Source organism: Melospiza georgiana, chromosome 2 (assembly GCF_028018845.1).
Source record: "Melospiza georgiana isolate bMelGeo1 chromosome 2, bMelGeo1.pri, whole genome shotgun sequence".
Lineage (NCBI taxonomy): Eukaryota > Metazoa > Chordata > Aves > Passeriformes > Passerellidae > Melospiza > Melospiza georgiana.
Window position 1 is genome coordinate 41,109,165 of NC_080431.1, and position 16,205 is coordinate 41,125,369.

Here is a 16,205-nt window from a genome sequence, read left to right on the forward strand (position 1 = left end):
GAGAAGCCTGTGTTGTTGCACTGACTTCAAAAAGTCCTTCCTGAATACCGGTTATTAAGATGTTCAGCACAGGAAAACTGCTTAAAAGCAGTTGTCTCCCTCTTCCATGGGAGGTCAGCAGGTTTTATACATTGAATCAATTACTGCATCCTTCATTCACAAAATCCAGCTATGACATAAACTTGCTAGGCAAGCCTACAGAGCTTTTTGAGCAAATTCTGTATGTCTTCTTTTTAGATGTTGAAACAATTCACATACATAAAAATCATGGCACAAGTAGTGAAGAGTACCACAGACTCACAAAGTTCACTAGAAACAGGAACATCAGTGTCATAGATGTATCATTTCTCCCGAGCTCACCGTTATTTCTTATCAGAATAACAAAACTCAGGTGTTGGCTTGGTTGTCCAGTTTTGGGTAGGAGTTAATGTGTGCAGTGACAAATCTTACCTCTGAATCCAAGTGGTTACAAGTTAAGATACTGAAGGCAGCAGTCTCCTAATCCAGGACGTGTAGGGGTGGGTTTGTGAGGGAGAAGGCAGAGAGCATTGCTACCAGTGACCTTCATTGCACAGTGCTTTGAGAAACAGGAGCAGCACACTCCATTTGACCTCGATGGATGATGAGCCAGGATCTGCTTTGCTGGAGAACCCTCATGGAATGAAGTGTGGCTGACAACCCTGAGCAGCCCACAGGTGTGGCACTGCAGCAGTTTTGCACAAGACCAGAGTGCAGACTTGGAAATCATGTAGCACAGAATGATTGTATATTTTTGCCCTCAAGTGCAGTGTGCATCAGAGCAGGGAGCAGAACCAAGCAGAGTCTGAAGTGATGAACAAGTGCATGTATTCAAAGTGTGGTTAAAGACTGAGTGACAGTGACACAATGACAGGCTTATCCTTGAGCCTGGCAGTCGGGACAGTGCCCTGGTTCCTACTGTTGGGCAGGTGCTAATAGCACCTGGCTGTGAGTGAAATGAGGTGAGATCCTACCTCCTGCTTCCTGTGTGACTTTCAGGAGGCCATCCTTAAGTGTTTCAGGTCATAGATGGTTTTCAGTCACAAGCAGATGATCAGGAGCACAGAAGCTGTGATACCTAATGCTTCCTTTTTAAGTTTTAAAAGTGTCATTTTTATGGATATATTCTGGGCTTGTCTAAACTTTGCAGAATTAGCCTATTTATCATCTCTGGCTTTATTGGATCTAAATCTGTGGGCCTAACTCAAGGATTGTGGATTCTACCTACAAGAGAACGCTACACTCAACAATTTCAGCTCATTCCAGTGCAGTCATTCCAGTTTAACTGCAACAGCAGCACCTCCTTCAGGACTGCAGTTTGTACTGATGTGGAGTTTATTCCCACCCAGCTGTGCATTCAGTCTGACCAATTAATTAACACACAAACCCCCCCCAGCTGAGAGAAGCCAAGGAAGTGAGAGGTCTCTCATAAACACTGGCCTCAGAAGGAACTCGTGTGTTATATAAAGGACAGCTCCTGCATTGGCAATTAGTACCTTTAAAGTGAGGATAGTGTTCAAAGTGTGAATCTGATACATGTGACTGCATGGAGGAATCCCCACATCATTGGCAGTGTGATCTACAAGCCTGGTTCTGTGATCCTGTTTCCCCTTCAGAGCTTTGAACAGTGGTTTGTGATGTTGAGGCTTTTTCCTGGGAAGACAAAACTGGGTTTAACCACATTGAGGGTTTCGGACACGTAAAAACATGTAACTGCTGTAGATGGGCTTGCTGCAGCCCCTCTGACTTCCCTAGAGCCTCCTGGATTACCTTCCTGGTGGTGCTGGGTGGTGCTCTGTTGCTGGCTGGGGTGAAACCAGGACAGTGTCTTAATCCAAAGCTGAGCTCAGGCAGAAGGGCCTGTGACTTTGGCTAAAAAGACTCAAGTCTTTCAGTCTGTGGTAAAAGATGAAGTTTCACCTACCAATGGAAGTAGCAGCTTGAAGAGAGGTGTGTTCATCCTCTCATTCTTCTCCCATTACCTCTCATGCTCATCCCATTACATGATAATGCAATTCAACTAATTAATTGTAGTGACTTTCTGAATACAAGGGTAATTTTCTGCCATTCTTATTATTTGAATCCAAGCACTGTGTAGTCTCCTCTCTGGCTGAAGCAGGGTATTAGCTTGGCTCAAGCCAAATGAAACTGCAGAGTTTTGTTCCTGCGTTCCTGCTTGGCCACAAGGCAGCAATAACCTCTGCAGGAGCACAATTCATCCCACAGCTAGTTTAAAAAAAACATCCAAGTGAGCAGTGAACACTTGGAGATGACTATATTGCTGCAGCTGTGGTTTTTCAGTGTGCAGACACCTCAGTAGTTTGCAGAAAGCCAGTGTTCCCCTGGCTTTGGTCCCTTGGGTTTAAAGGGAACTAAGTAGTTGCCAAAGTGCTCTAAGCTGAGCCTGGAACAGGACTCAAGGACAGCACAGCTGCCACAGCCCTACTGCAAACAAACATCACTGCCAGCAAGAGGCTGCAGTCACATTTTAGAGGCAGCTCTGTGACAAGCATGGATTTTAACTCCAATGTTGATGCCCCACAAGCTGTCATTACCTCTTTCATATTAAGAGATTTCTATGCTTTTAAAAAAAATTTGAAAAGAATATACACAAATTCTACAAAACTGACCCAACTGAAGCCTCAAGTAGACTTCAAGATCGTAGACTGGTAGAACACCGCAATTATGCATGAGTCAACATCAAGGCAGGCAGTTTGGCTTTTATCTGTGGCACAGAACACACATGAAACCGAAGAAGAGCCATCTGTATGGTGTTTACAGTGCAGCTGAAGGAAGCAGAGTGGGGAAAAAGCATCACCCATACCATCCTCCAGTACATTCACTGCCCCAGGCCCCAGCTGAACAAACCAGAGAACTACAGGAACAGCAGTGTAAGGCACATGGTGAAGGAACTGGACCAATCCAGACACTCATGCTGAGCGAGTTAGTCCTTGTAACTTGTGTCCCCCCTCTGCTGGTGGCCAGGTGCCATCTGCTGCCCCGTGGCCATGCATGTGAAGAGTCCCTGAGCCAAGAGCAGGCAAGCTGTCCCCCCATTCCCCCTCTGGCACTGCAGAGCTCAGCCAGAGGAGCCACTGCAGTCTCCCCTCAGGCAGCAGGGGGCCATGCTTACACAGAAGCTGGCCAGGTCAGCGATGCTGAAGTGTTCATGAATGTGTTATACAGGATGTAAGAAAAAAATACAGAGTCTTTAACTTGGTACAGCAAAGCCTTCCCAACACAATTTTTACAGTCAGCAGTAAAACATACAACCCTTTGCCATCATCATGGTAGCGCTCCAAAATCCTTAAGAATATTTTGCCATAAAGGCAAGTTTTGTTCTTCAGTAAACAGTCATATACCAGAGGATGCTTTGCTGCCAACAGGCAAAGGGACCTCTTCATAAATTATTTTGAGATAAGGGGACTTCATAGGTAAAAACCAGTATTCCAAGTTGTAGAAGAGGTAAAACTGATGATTCAAGATAACACGATCAATTATTCTGAAAAGATCCACAAAAAACTCTCTGACACTCTGATGAGGTTTGAATGGATTGTAGAAGTCTCTTATAGCTGCTGCCAGTGTCTTGTTTCCTTGTGGTCCAAAAATAGATGTTTCATTCCCCAAATAAATAGGTTCTCCACTGAATAAAATTATGCTGGTGTAGTTTGTTTGTATCTTCTTAAATACAGCTCCTAAGTCAGCTAGCTTCTGGTAGGTTCTCAGTATAAACTTGGAGCACTCATAAGAGTCAAACCACACTGTTGACTTTTTGTCAGGACTTGCTTGAACTGTCCAGGTCTCGTAGTAAATGCCAGTCTCATTGTCGTATTTTACCCATTGTGCCATTTCATTAAACATGGTTCCTGTAAGAGATGAAAGTATTGCAGACATCAGGTAACAAATGCAGGATTCAAAATGTTTTCCATAGGTTCACCTGCCTCCACTGCAAAAGTTTACCTACACTACCTCACCATACAGAGACACAAGGCTTAGGTCAGAGGGGAAAGGGATAACCCACTGAATAAACTACATTTACATGCAGGTTATTTAAACTGTAATTCCTCTTCCTGTAACTATGCCAGAACATTCTAACACCAGAGAACTGTGACACTTCTCATTTTGCATTATCCATGCAGACAAACAGGGCAGAGGTAGTACAGTCTACAAGAGATGCTGGCAAAATGCTCACCAGACCAATAGACATTTCTGCACTTAAAGTTTTAATTAAATTCAAAAATTTAGAGCAGATATTTTCATGTTTCTTCACAAAAGAGACACAGACTGAGACACCCTGCTGATTTAGCGCAGCTGGCAAAGCTGAATTGAGCCAAATTATGGGTGGGATCTAAGACCACTACAATGGGATGCTTTTTGCCAGCTCTCTGAAGGGAGCAAGATCAGCTCATGATGCTGTTCATCTGTGCTTGCATCCACTCACCCTCTTTGGCTAGAAATCTGCCAGTTATTGTGAAATTCAGACAACTGAAAACTCTCAGAGATGCTTCTTCCTTGAAAGTTTCATGGAAATAGAAAGCAAGAAAGGTGAGGAAGACTGTAGCTATGCCTCCATGAGGCACCAGTGTAGCCTCACCTTTCTTGAGCATCAAATAATCCACAGGGAGAGGAAGCATGACAAGTTCCCCAAATGTATGAAAAATTTTAACTTGGTATTCATACAAGAGAATCCAACTGTATCAGGCATCAAATACTTCAGTCACGAACTACAAACTCACAGGAAAGCAGCTCCACTTTACTTCCTTGTTTAAAGAACTGCCTAGAATCTCTTAGCAGCGCTGGATAGATGATGCAGAGACTGAGGCCAGCAAAGCTGCTAAGGGTGGAAGTGGGCACACACAAAGCACCACATCACAAGAGCTGTAAGCTGACTGTCCACTGTGTCTTTCACACTGCACCGAGTTCAGAAACTAAGCAGTTTTCATCACACAAAATGTAACTCTCCAAGTCCTCAGTGAACTTTTTTTTGTAAGTCATTCACTCTACTGCTAGAGCAATCAATCAGATTTATGGGAATGACCTTTTTATTTTAGGATTGCAGTGATGAGTATACAGCAGGAAACTCCTCTGGTGATCACCTGTGTATTTTGAAGTGTAAGGCCTAGGTTTGTTCTACAACATATGACAGAGACCTATTACTGGGGACATTTTCACAGCTTTTAGGACACATAATGAGGGGGACAGAAACAGAGATTAATATTTTTATATCTTTGAGATTGTTTCTAAATATGCCTTATTTGTTTGCTCAATAATGAACATGTTTTCAAGAGTTTTTCTATCTCAGCAGTCATCTGCCACTTCACAATAGAAGATTTTGTTTTGGTGAAGCCATGTGAAAAGAGCCCATAATCATAATGACTCTGTTTAAACTGTTTTGCTATTTTTACACTCAAGAGACTCAAGTGTTTTTGTACAGCAACACCAAATGACTCTCACTTAACAACTGTCCAGTGTGAATTGTTCAGAAGGCAGCAGCCTCATGCCACTTTCTGTATTCAACAGAATGTCTGAAATTAGCATCATTGACTAATGCTGCAAATAACCTACAGAACATAAATTAAAAGATACAGCTTTACAGAAGACAAGGCTGACTCTACATTTTGTATTAACATTATCCAAAGCATCTCAAATGTACCTGATATTGTGGTCACAAGAACTAAAGTTCCATTTGCCTTCCAGTGTGCATCATCTATTCCTTCATAAAAGCAGGCAGCTCCCTGGTTACACCAGAATGGTGCGTCCATGCCAGGCCGCAGGTGTGGAAATGTGCAGTTCCCAAGCTGGAAGAGCTCATACCACTCCATTGTGTAGTTTTTGCCTGTTAGAGAGCTCCTGAAACCCACAGCATCATGCATAATTTTCTGGAAAATAAAAAAAACCAAAGAACCAAACCATCAAAACATTGATTTCATAACAACTTCAGCTTGACCTGTACAGAAGGTAAGGTGCTCAGAAGCGGTTCTGTAACAGGGTGAGAAGAGGGGAGGGAGTTCCTATAACATCTTGAATTCTGTAACACTGAAGCACAACACACCAGATTGCATGACACACACACCACTATTCACAGCATCATGCTGTCTCAGTGGTTGTCTATCCATCCATTGTAAACTCTGTCATTTGGAAGAAGATACTCAGTGGGAGCTCATCATCAAGACTCAAGCTGTCTTTTGAATCCTTAACTTCATGGGGGTATCAGGGAAATAAAGAGCAGAACCAAGTTACCAAAACCAGATCTTTCTAATAAATGCTATAAAACTAATGAGATAAATACTTCATTTAAAAGCTGTACAGTAAAAACATAAATCCAAACTTAGTTAACAATTGAGATAACAATATTTGAATCTATTCCCATTTTTAACTCTTTGTGCTTGGTTTTGATTCACTAACATTTCTTTACTAATTAGGAATCATGCTTTGAAGATTAATTTTGCTACTGCTACAACTATAAATATTACTAAAGCTAAGACGTCATGTTTGCATGATTCCATGAATGGAGACTTCAATTCCATACTCATCATAACACTCAAGAAAGAACTGTAAAAGCAACCAACTTCTCATGATCCACCGTTCTGACCAGCTGGCTGTCTGCTCCTGACAGATACCAATGTCCAAGCAAATATGTGAGTTTTTAACAAGAGAAAAATTAATACACTAAGCAACTATTTTACCTGATATAAGAGGACAAATAAAAGTATTTTCTTGATGTGATGATAGCACAGAAGAAAAGACATACAAGACTTAATGGTGTGTGTATACAAAGCACTTATGCAGCTATAGAGGGGAATGTGTTCAAACCCACCAACAATGCTGGTCCTGCTCTTGTCTTTAGCTGAGCTGAATCCCGTACACTGTTTGAAACTTTGTGTTCTTTGAATATCTACCCTACAGATAGCCCAGCTCTGTGTGCTCTAATATTCTTCCATACAAGCCTATCCCAGCCTTACAGCTCCCACTCTTAACACCTGCTGTTAAATTCAGCTGAATTTGTCACTCTAACTTTGTTAAAAATGTCACCTTACCAAATGTCCTAGCAGGTCCCCATACTTGAACTCCCACACTGGAGCCTGTAGTCGATACACCTCGATGACATCCTCTTCCTTCATAAGCGGGATGGCAGAGCCAGTGGGACAGAAGGTGTAGCGAGCCTGGCAGTAAGGATCGGTTTTGGGACGGAAATCAAAGCGCCTGCATTGAGAAAGAGAAGGACATGGAATGACAAGCACAGCTGGAGTACCCGTCATGGCGGCCTGAGGGGGACAGCTCATGTGTCCAGCACCCCACAAGACAGATTCTGTGACCCAGACACTGCAACACTTGGACTACTCCAGTTCATAAGGCTGCTGGGGTGCACATCTACAGAATCAAGACTTCAGGCTCACAAATGGAAGTCATATTGTACTGATCGTGAAGGAGTGGAAATAATGTGGATTACAAAGGGTGACATACTCACCAGATCAGAGATAGTTTGGATATCTGCCTCAAAAGGATAGTTTGAGATCTGCCTCAAAAACATTCTCCTGGCAATTTATTTACATGGGGACTTGTTGAAGTGAGGGGAGAACGACCATTTTTTGATGCATCGAACTCAAGTTTATTGATTGATCAGCCAGTTTAAATAACAGTGTTAACGAACTTCATGCATATTCCAAAATCCAGGTTTATGATAGGCTAACAGAGAAAACTCTAACCACTCCTTTTGTTTTACAATACCATTGATTGTTTACACAAAATAAAACCAGTGTTCCCACTGTGATATGAAAGGTTCCCAAAACTTCCATATCTGTTCCCAGGGTGCCATCTTTTCCCAGAGAAGGTGTTTCGCTTGCTATGGGAAGACTGTCTGAGAACCTTATTGTTTATAAAGTGATGCATGAGAGAGCCTAATTGTTTATAGAAATCAGGCTGGGAACTGCTTTTGGAACTGCTTCACAACTACCTTTTACTTTTCTCTCAATTGCATGGCTTCATGGCCTTTTTCTTTAAGCCACACTTGAACTAAACTCCCGACAGGGACTGACCAATTTGTTCTTGCTATTCTATAGTAAGAGGTCCCCAGAGCAGCTATTTTGACTCTACAATATTGCGAAGTCCAGAAAAATAATTAATCCCTCTATGATAATTTCGATAAAGACATCTAAGAACATCATTGGCATCGTTGCTTCTATTTGATTCCTATCAAACCTCAAAAACTGAAGACCCAATCCACTTCCTTATCACACTATATTCAAACAGCAAAGAACCTTTTTGACAAGTGTAGGGGGGAGTGTGCAGCCAGGTTTTGGAAGCAGGATGGCTACAGGGGTGGTTTCTGTGAGAAGCCACCAGAAGGTTGCTCCATGTCAGGCAAAGCCAGCTCCAGGATCGACCCTACACTGGGCAGGGCTGAGACAATCAGGAATGAAAGCAAGACCTTTGTGATAATAAATTTAAGAAGTAAAAAAAAAAGTTACTGCACTGATGTAATTGCAGCCAGAAAAGAGCAGGCTTAGAATATGTACGTGGCACAGCCCTGCAGATGCCACAGTCAGTGAAGAAGGAGGAGCAGGAGCTGTTCCCTCCAAGAGCTGGAGCTGAGATTCACCTGCAGCCTGTGGAACAAACCCTCATTGGGGCAGGTGGATCCCTTAAAGAATGCTTTGATGCCACAGAGCAGGCTGCAGACCTTTGGAGAGAGGAGCCCGTGCAGGAGCAAGCTTCCTGGAAGGACTGGTGACCTTCTGGGGGACCCGCGTTGGAGCAGACGGTGCCTGAAGGATTGCATGGAAGAGTGACCCCTGCTGGAGCAGGTAATGAAGAAGTGCTGCCTGTGGGAGGGACTCAGGCTGGAGAAGTTCATGGAAAACTGTCTCCTGTGGAGGGGACCCCACACTGGAGTAGGGGAAGGACTCCTGTCCCTGCAGGAGCAGCATCTGATGAAATGAGCCAGACCCCCATTTCCCATCTCCCTGCAGCACTAGGGGGAGGAGGCAGAACCTGGGAAGGAGAGAGGGGTGGGGTAAACGTGTTTTTAAGATTCATTCTACTTATTATTATTATTCTGGTCTGATTTTGTTATCAATACATTCAATTAATATCCCAAAGGTGAGTCTGTTTTGCCTTGTGATGGTATTTGGTTAGTGATCTCTCCCTGTCCTTAACTCAAGAACCCTCAAAATACCTTGCTGTATTTTCCTTCCACTCGTCCACTTGTGGAGGGGAATGATGGAGTGACTTTGGTGAGCACCTGGCATCCAGCCAGGATCAACCCACTGCAACAAGTCTTCCTGTTCCAAGTTCCTTTAGAGTCATTCCTGTATTTCCCTTAAAACAACACTCCTATATTCCTGATACCATGACAAATTGTCATGCACGGCTTGCCCAGATCTTGTCTGGTTAGCTGGGGGGGGAGAAAAGAAAAAGAAGGGAAAACAATCCCCAAACCCTAACGAGTATGTCTGAAAAAAACACACAGAAAACAAAAACTTAGGCCAATCACACATTGAAGTCCTATTTCTAGCTTACATACCTTACATTTTCTAGTACCCCTTGCACTGCATGTGACAAGAAGGTAACAAGCATGTTAAGAAGCACTGAAACCCCACATTTCTGAGTATCTAACACCAATAGGATTGTTCTCCAAATCTGACCATCCCAAGACCCAGTCCTGCAATTCCTGAACTTGCTGGAAAATCCCAACAACTCCTGACTGCAAGACCAGCTCCTTCAGGCATCACCTGACACAAATTTAACTGCTGGGAATTGCACAAGAAGCTCTCAAAATTTCAGGTGTGCATTATTAAGCTGCAGTTAAATATTGATAACTACTCCCTTTACAAACAGCAAACCCGCACAAAATACACAATCAAGCATAGTGCTTCTTCTTCTGGAGGGGCTCATTTCCTCGGCACGGTCAAATCTATCGCTATTTTCACAGCACAACGTGCAGTCTCCTGCTGTCCCCGACACCAGCAGGAATTCTGGAGGTCAGGCAGCTCTGGAGCAGCGAAGGGGATTTTGTACCGTTTCATTTGTCACGAAGCATGACGCTAAGTTTAATTTTAAAAGCAAAAAAACCCCGTACCCTGATTTCCTCACCACGACCTTTCCTGCGGGCATTAAGGAGCGTGTTTAAAGCGGGCAGTCATTCCCGGGGAACCAACCCCTCCCGCTGCAGAGACCAGGGGCAGCTCTCGGCCTGGCATGGCACCACGGTTCCCACGCCAAACACCGTGTCAGTGACCATCACCCCGAGATCAGAAAGGGGAAGCTTCCCACAGCCTCTCAGTCTAAGGCACAGAGAGGCAGGAGCGGCGCGGCGCGGCACAGGCCCTGGGGCGGCACTCACCTGTAGGGCACCGGCCAGCGCCGCCGCGCCGAGCGGGGCTCCCCCGACACATGCAGGCCCCACGGCGCCAGGAGGAGCAGCAGCAGCAGCGGCGGCAGCAGCAACCGGGAGCAGCGAGCGGCGCCCATGGCGGAGCCGGGCCCGGAGCTGCCGGGGAAGCGGCGGGGCCGGAGGAGGCCGGGCGGGAAGGGGCCGCCCCCGTGCCCGCCCACGGGGCCGGGGAGGCCGGCGGTGCCCGCCGAGCCCGGGCTGCGGGCAGGGCCTGGCCGAGCGGGGCTGCTTTTCCTCCTCCTCCTCCCGAGGGAAGCCAGCCGGGTTCAGAATCATCCCTGAGAAACGTCACCCGGCCGAACTGCGACTGAGTTTTCTGGAGGTCCAAGGAACTCCACGTCGCTGTCGTTCAGATGGAGCAGGGATCCCCTGAACGTTGTCGTTTCACGCATTGCTTTGGAGACGCGCCAAGGCTGGTGGAGGGTCTGGAGCGCAAGTCCTACGAGGAGCAGCTGAGGGAATTGGGGGCAGTTACACTACTTGTGTTAAGGCAAATTCACAGGACATGCAGGAAGAGTGACCCACAGAGCATGGGGAAGAGTCCTCTTAGGGCTACTTTATGGTGACAGAGAGCTAGGGCAAGGCCATGGATGAAAACATGGACCTAAGACACAGAGGGCCATGACAAGGTCACACAGTCAGGGCAGGCACACAGCACGAGCAAGCTGGAGCTAGATCCGGGAACAGAGCTGGCACAGAGGTGCGACATAAAGAACCTGAAGTGGGATAGGACTATCATATCCCAGCCAAGTCTAGGGACAATCCAGGAAAAAGGACCACCTATAACATAAATCTGAGATCCATCTAAAGAAAAGAAAAGAAAAAGAGGCTTATGGGGAACTTTATCACTTTCTACGGCTCCCTGAAAAGAAGTTGTAGGCCCGGGTCTGTCTCTTGCCCCAGGTAATCAGTGAGAAGATGAGAGGACATAGTTTTAAGCAGCACCAGGGGAGATTTAGGTTGGACATCAAGAAGAATTTTCTTGACAGAAATGGTAATTGGATATTGGAATGGACTGCCCAGAGAGGTGGTGGAGTTACTGTCCCTGAAGGTATTTAAGGACAGACTGAATGCAGCACTGAGGAGGCACTGAGTGCCGTGCTGTAGGTGACATGGGGTGTTCAATCATAGGTTGGACTCGATAATCTCAGAGGTTTTTTCCAACCTCATAAATTCAGTGATTCTGTAAAAGGCACATCAAGTGCCCATCCTCACACTCAGAACCTACTGAGGGGGAGACCTCTGGGCTTGGCCCCAGGATGATGATGTGAGGCCTCACCAAATGGCAGAGAGGCTTTTGCTGTGATAAACCCTGTAACCCTGAGCCTCCTCAGACTGCCCAGAAGTCTTGTCTGAAACTTTTCAGGGCTTCAAGCTAAGTCTGTATATCCATCATCCATTTCAGAATGCTTTTTCAAATTGTAACACTTTACATTACAGGAATCATATAGCAGTTTATTCTCTCATCTTTGTGGTAATGGTGAGAGCTATCTTGCAGATAAGAACTTCTATCTTGCAGATGAACTGAGAGAAACTGTAAAGACAGGTTTTTCAGCAGCATCCCTGCAGAAAACACAGCTTTTTCCAGCTCAGTAGAGTTCAAAACTGGCTATGCTGGCATCTGAGTCCAGAGGGCTAAGTTTAGTAGTTGGCATGCAGAGTGAAAACACTGGTGTATGCTACTCACTGGGTAAATAATAACTGTGCTGTGGACTTTTGACTATCAGGAACCAGAAAAACATCCCTGCTCATTTCTTGTGAGCCCCTGAAGCACAATCAGTTCTCTAGTCAGCACTGTGCTAGGCTATATAGTCAAACAAAACTGCAGGTGGAAAACCCTGCCTCCTTCATAAAAATGCAGGATAGGCTGCTGAATATCAGTTTCAGTAATGCTGGGGGTACTAAAGATGTTCAGAAAAACTTAACTTTTTTTAACTTAAAACTTTTAATTTCAGGAACATTTTCTTGTCTCACTTCCCTGCTGTCTGATTCCATAGTGTTTATTTTTAAAATGCCATGCTATTCAGCACTATACATTAATTTAATGCATGCTTACATAATCAATACATACTTATTTTAATCTCATGTATGTTAATTGTGTCTGATTTATAAAATCTCTGGGTTTATTTGTTAGAAAATAAGTGCCAGTAATCATGTGTGTTTCATAGCTTGAGTGTAGTACAATATACCAGCTCTTATATCTGTTCAAAAAGATATGTGTTTGTTTGGAATATTGCTGTAATTCCTAGTGCTAGAGATTTGGATGTGTAACTCTGGAAGTGCTTTATGAAATGAAGGAAGGCTAATTTATCTCTTCTTTGAAATCAGGATGCAAGGAAGTGAAAGGAATAATAAAGGTGCCATAACTGCTCACTAGCCAAACTAGAAATGCAGTATGAACAGGTTCTTAGACCTCACTCAGCATATGTTTGCAGTGTGGACTATTAAATCTCCACTATGTAGATGGTGAAGGGGTTGATTTTTTTAAATAGCATTTTTATATCTCACTTCATCACATCCCACAGGAAACTTTTGCAGCGAGGTACTGGTTTGTTTTTTTCTCATGCAACCTAAATTATGCCGTGAACATAGAAAATAAACCACTAATATATTTATGAATAAATATACTTGAGCTAAAAAGACATTGTCTAGTTTATTATGCAGAAACCTGTCAAATTCCCCATTATAAACCCACAGAGCTGATCTGCATCTTTGTACAGTAACAGGCTTTGAGTAAATACTGAAACTGGCTACAAAGATCAAATTTTAGACCTGACAGGATTACTAAATTTTTCTCATTTCCCAGAATATTTTCTTCTTTGATTAGTGAAAACCACACACAGCAGATAAAGCTAAAGCTATCTGCTGAAAACACAGCAGATAAAGCTACACATCTGGCAGCTTTACTGATCACAGGGTTTTTTTCCCCCACTCACACTGGCATATGTCAGCTATTGAGTCAGCTGGACACATACTGAGAAATACAAACATCACCTGAAATCATGCTGAAGCTGCTCTGAAAGACAAGAGTTCATCAGTCAGAGGCACAATCTCTGCTTTTGAGGGGTAAGGAAGGAATTTTGAGAAAAGGAGCCAGAAACAGGGCTCCTGTGCCCCTACACTTTGCTACATAGCCTGAGATGCCACCTGAGCTGTGAGCTGGGCTGGGAGAAAGCCATGTCTTGTTTTACAGGAGATGGGAATGACTGGGCTTTGTAAGATACTGCTAAGAGTTCCCCTCAGGATCTCCTCGACCCTGGCAGCTAGGGTGAGAGCTGTGCTTGGGGCAGATGTGCAGTTCAGCAAGCATTTGGGATTGCAGGGCAGCTCCTCCTTTGTCCACCAGCTTAGGGGGCAGGTGATGGAAATTATTTATTTCTAAGATGAAATTCTGGGGGGGGCAGGGCTCTGCTGAAGCCTGAGAGATAGGATGAGTGTTGGGATAAGGATGCATAGGAAGTTCATCATGAGTTTTAAACTGAGATGAACCCTCTGGGATTTGCTGCAGGGTAGGGATAAGTGAATTGATGAGTCAGCTGGGTGCCTGTGAAATACAAAGAGCTGTCCAAGTCAAATTTAAGCTAACAGCCATTGTCAGGCAACTAAGGCACCTCAAAGCAGGATTTCCACCAGAGAAAACATATATCTCAAATCCTGGGCAGCAGGAAAAAGTCTGCAGTCTAGGGCAGAGCTGTAATTCAATCCCTTGAAGCCTGGAGGGGTCAGTACCTGCTCTCTTCCCTTCAGGGTGTGCAGCTGGTTGCTCAAGGTCTGATAAAAACTTGTGAGGAAAGTCAGAAACTGCTTCTGCTGTGCTGAGACACCTGAGAAGGGGTTCCCTGCTCCTTTCCTGGCAAGCTGCTTTCAAGCCAAAGCTCCTGCCTCCCACCTGAGCTACAGTGCAGCCACACCTGGACCCAGCTGTGTACCCCACTGATGCAGACCCAGTACATTGGTCATTCCAGCCTTGCATTTGCCTCACCACCATGGATTTTTCTAGTGATCAGACTCGAGGTGGAACCTCACTGCTGTTTCTGGAAGGGAACAGGCCCATAGTAGTGGCTGGATCCAGCAGCAGCCCCAGGTACAGCAGTTTAGAGGCTGGGATTACACTACTTGTGTTAAGGCAAATTCACAGGATGTGCAGGAAGAGTGACCCACAGAGCATGGGGAAGAGTCCTCTTAGGGCTACTTTATGGTGACAGAGAGCTAGGGCAAGGCCATGGATGAAAACATGGACCTAAGACACAGAGGGCCATGACAAGGTCACACAGTCAGGGCAGGCACACAGCACGAGCAAGCTGGAGCTAGATCCAGGAACAGAGCTGGCACAGAGGTGCGACATGAAGAACCTGAAGTGGGATAGGACTGTCATATCCCAGCCAAGTCTAGGGACAATCCAGGAAAAAGGACCACCTATAACATAAATCTGAGATCCATCTAAAAGACAGGGCCAGAAACAAGACTGGAGATGTGGTTATGGACAATTCAGGTCCAGGATCCATCCAGAAAGACTAGCCAGTAAGTCAGGTCAGAAAGGAGCAGGGAACTGTAGTCCTGAGGGTGCCCACTTCCCTAGCTCTAACATTAACCCCAGCCCTAACAGCAGAGCTTAGGACTACACTCATTTCTCCAAAAATGCATTGAGCTTTGTTATCTTATATAGCAAGAGTTCTAGTATCATTATAGTGCAAGGATTCCATATTGCCAGAGTTTCATACCTCCTTGATGTGTCTCATAGGCAGCTCCTGTAAGCACAGACTCTTCCTGCTCCTTACAGCAGTCATCTAACTCCAGAGCCTACCAATCCACTCTTCTATACCACTGTTCTTATTGGCTACAGGTGTTGCCTGTTAAGATCAGGCCTGCTCCTAATCTTTAGTAATTGGTTCAGCTGCAACTGTTTGGGGGATAAGATTACATTCTATACCACCTTCATACTGTATCCCCCTACAGAGCTTCAACTCCTTCCAGGCAGAAGCTGCAGAGAAGAACTCCTTCTCAAGCATAAAGATGACTCCAGTGGGATTCCAGCTCTGCAGACTCTCAGTGGAGCTATGCTGTAATGCTCAATCCTAAGAGGCAGAGTGTGGGCTGTGGTGTAGGCTGACCTGAAGCCCTACACCCATATGGAGTAAACACTGCCCAGCAGACAGGAGTCTGCCCTTCAGCAGGGAATTTCTCTATCCTGGCCCTGCCCTATTCCAGAATCTGCCTGTCCACCATGCCACACAGACTCCCAACCAATCAGTATTCAACCAAATGCACTTTGCTGCAGGAAAAGGCTCTGCTTTCAAATGTTGTTTTTGTTCTGCCCAGACTGCTCACTCTCATGTCCTCTGCAGAAAACCCATACTCCAAATTTTTGGAAGACACTCTAATTTTTCTACAAGATCTAGCTTTTCAGTCCTCTGGTTCAGTAGAAGAGTAAGTTTTCATTATTAAACACAAGCTTCTTCTTTTTATAAGAGAGGCAGCTCATGAAAAACAAAGGACCAAGAGCTGAGAGATCTTTGTGAAATTCAATGCAGGTGATGCCTGGTGTGGCATTCATGTGCACAGTCCTAAAGAGGAGACATGGGGTGTATTCTTTCCCTTTTGGTTCACTAAAGCAATGCCCTAAGGGAATAAGTGGGAAGAAAGTTTCGTTTGCTAAAATAGCTCAGTTTTCCCTGATAAAGTGGAGCAGCTCCTTAAAACCAGGCATGAGGTTGAGGGAGAAAAAAAGGCCTAGGTGGGGTCACTGAAACAAACAGCATCAGGACCCAGCAGTACCGCAGGCCCCTTACCGAAC

General features: G+C 44.9%; 1 protein-coding gene across 1 annotated transcript; it reads right to left on the reverse strand.

The window, feature by feature from the left end:
* Window positions 1–2,718: 2,718 nt before the first annotated feature.
* Window positions 2,719–10,503, reverse strand: CLN5 (CLN5 intracellular trafficking protein). Its single transcript, XM_058045830.1, has 4 exons — window positions 10,361–10,503; window positions 7,056–7,221; window positions 5,672–5,897; window positions 2,719–3,884 (listed from the first exon to the last, which is right to left on the reverse strand). The coding sequence occupies exons 1-4, from the start codon at window positions 10,486–10,488 to the stop codon at window positions 3,373–3,375; spliced, it is 1,032 nt and encodes a 343-aa protein (XP_057901813.1). The 5' UTR covers window positions 10,489–10,503; the 3' UTR covers window positions 2,719–3,372.
* Between the last annotated feature and the right edge of the window lie 5,702 nt (window positions 10,504–16,205).

What these genes read in the sequence shown, in the direction of transcription:
- CLN5 (XM_058045830.1), bottom strand. Translation starts at nt 10,488, where the DNA reads ATGGGCGCCGCTCGCTGCTCCCGGTTGCTGCTGCCGCCGCTGCTGCTG. An exon ending in CGCTGGCCGGTGCCCTACAG is followed by an intron (nt 7,222 to 10,360) that starts GTGAGTGCCGCC and finishes TTCTCAATGCAG; the next exon opens with GCGCTTTGATTTCCGTCCCA. An exon ending in GGGACCTGCTAGGACATTTG is followed by an intron (nt 5,898 to 7,055) that starts GTAAGGTGACAT and finishes TTTATTTTCCAG; the next exon opens with AAAATTATGCATGATGCTGT.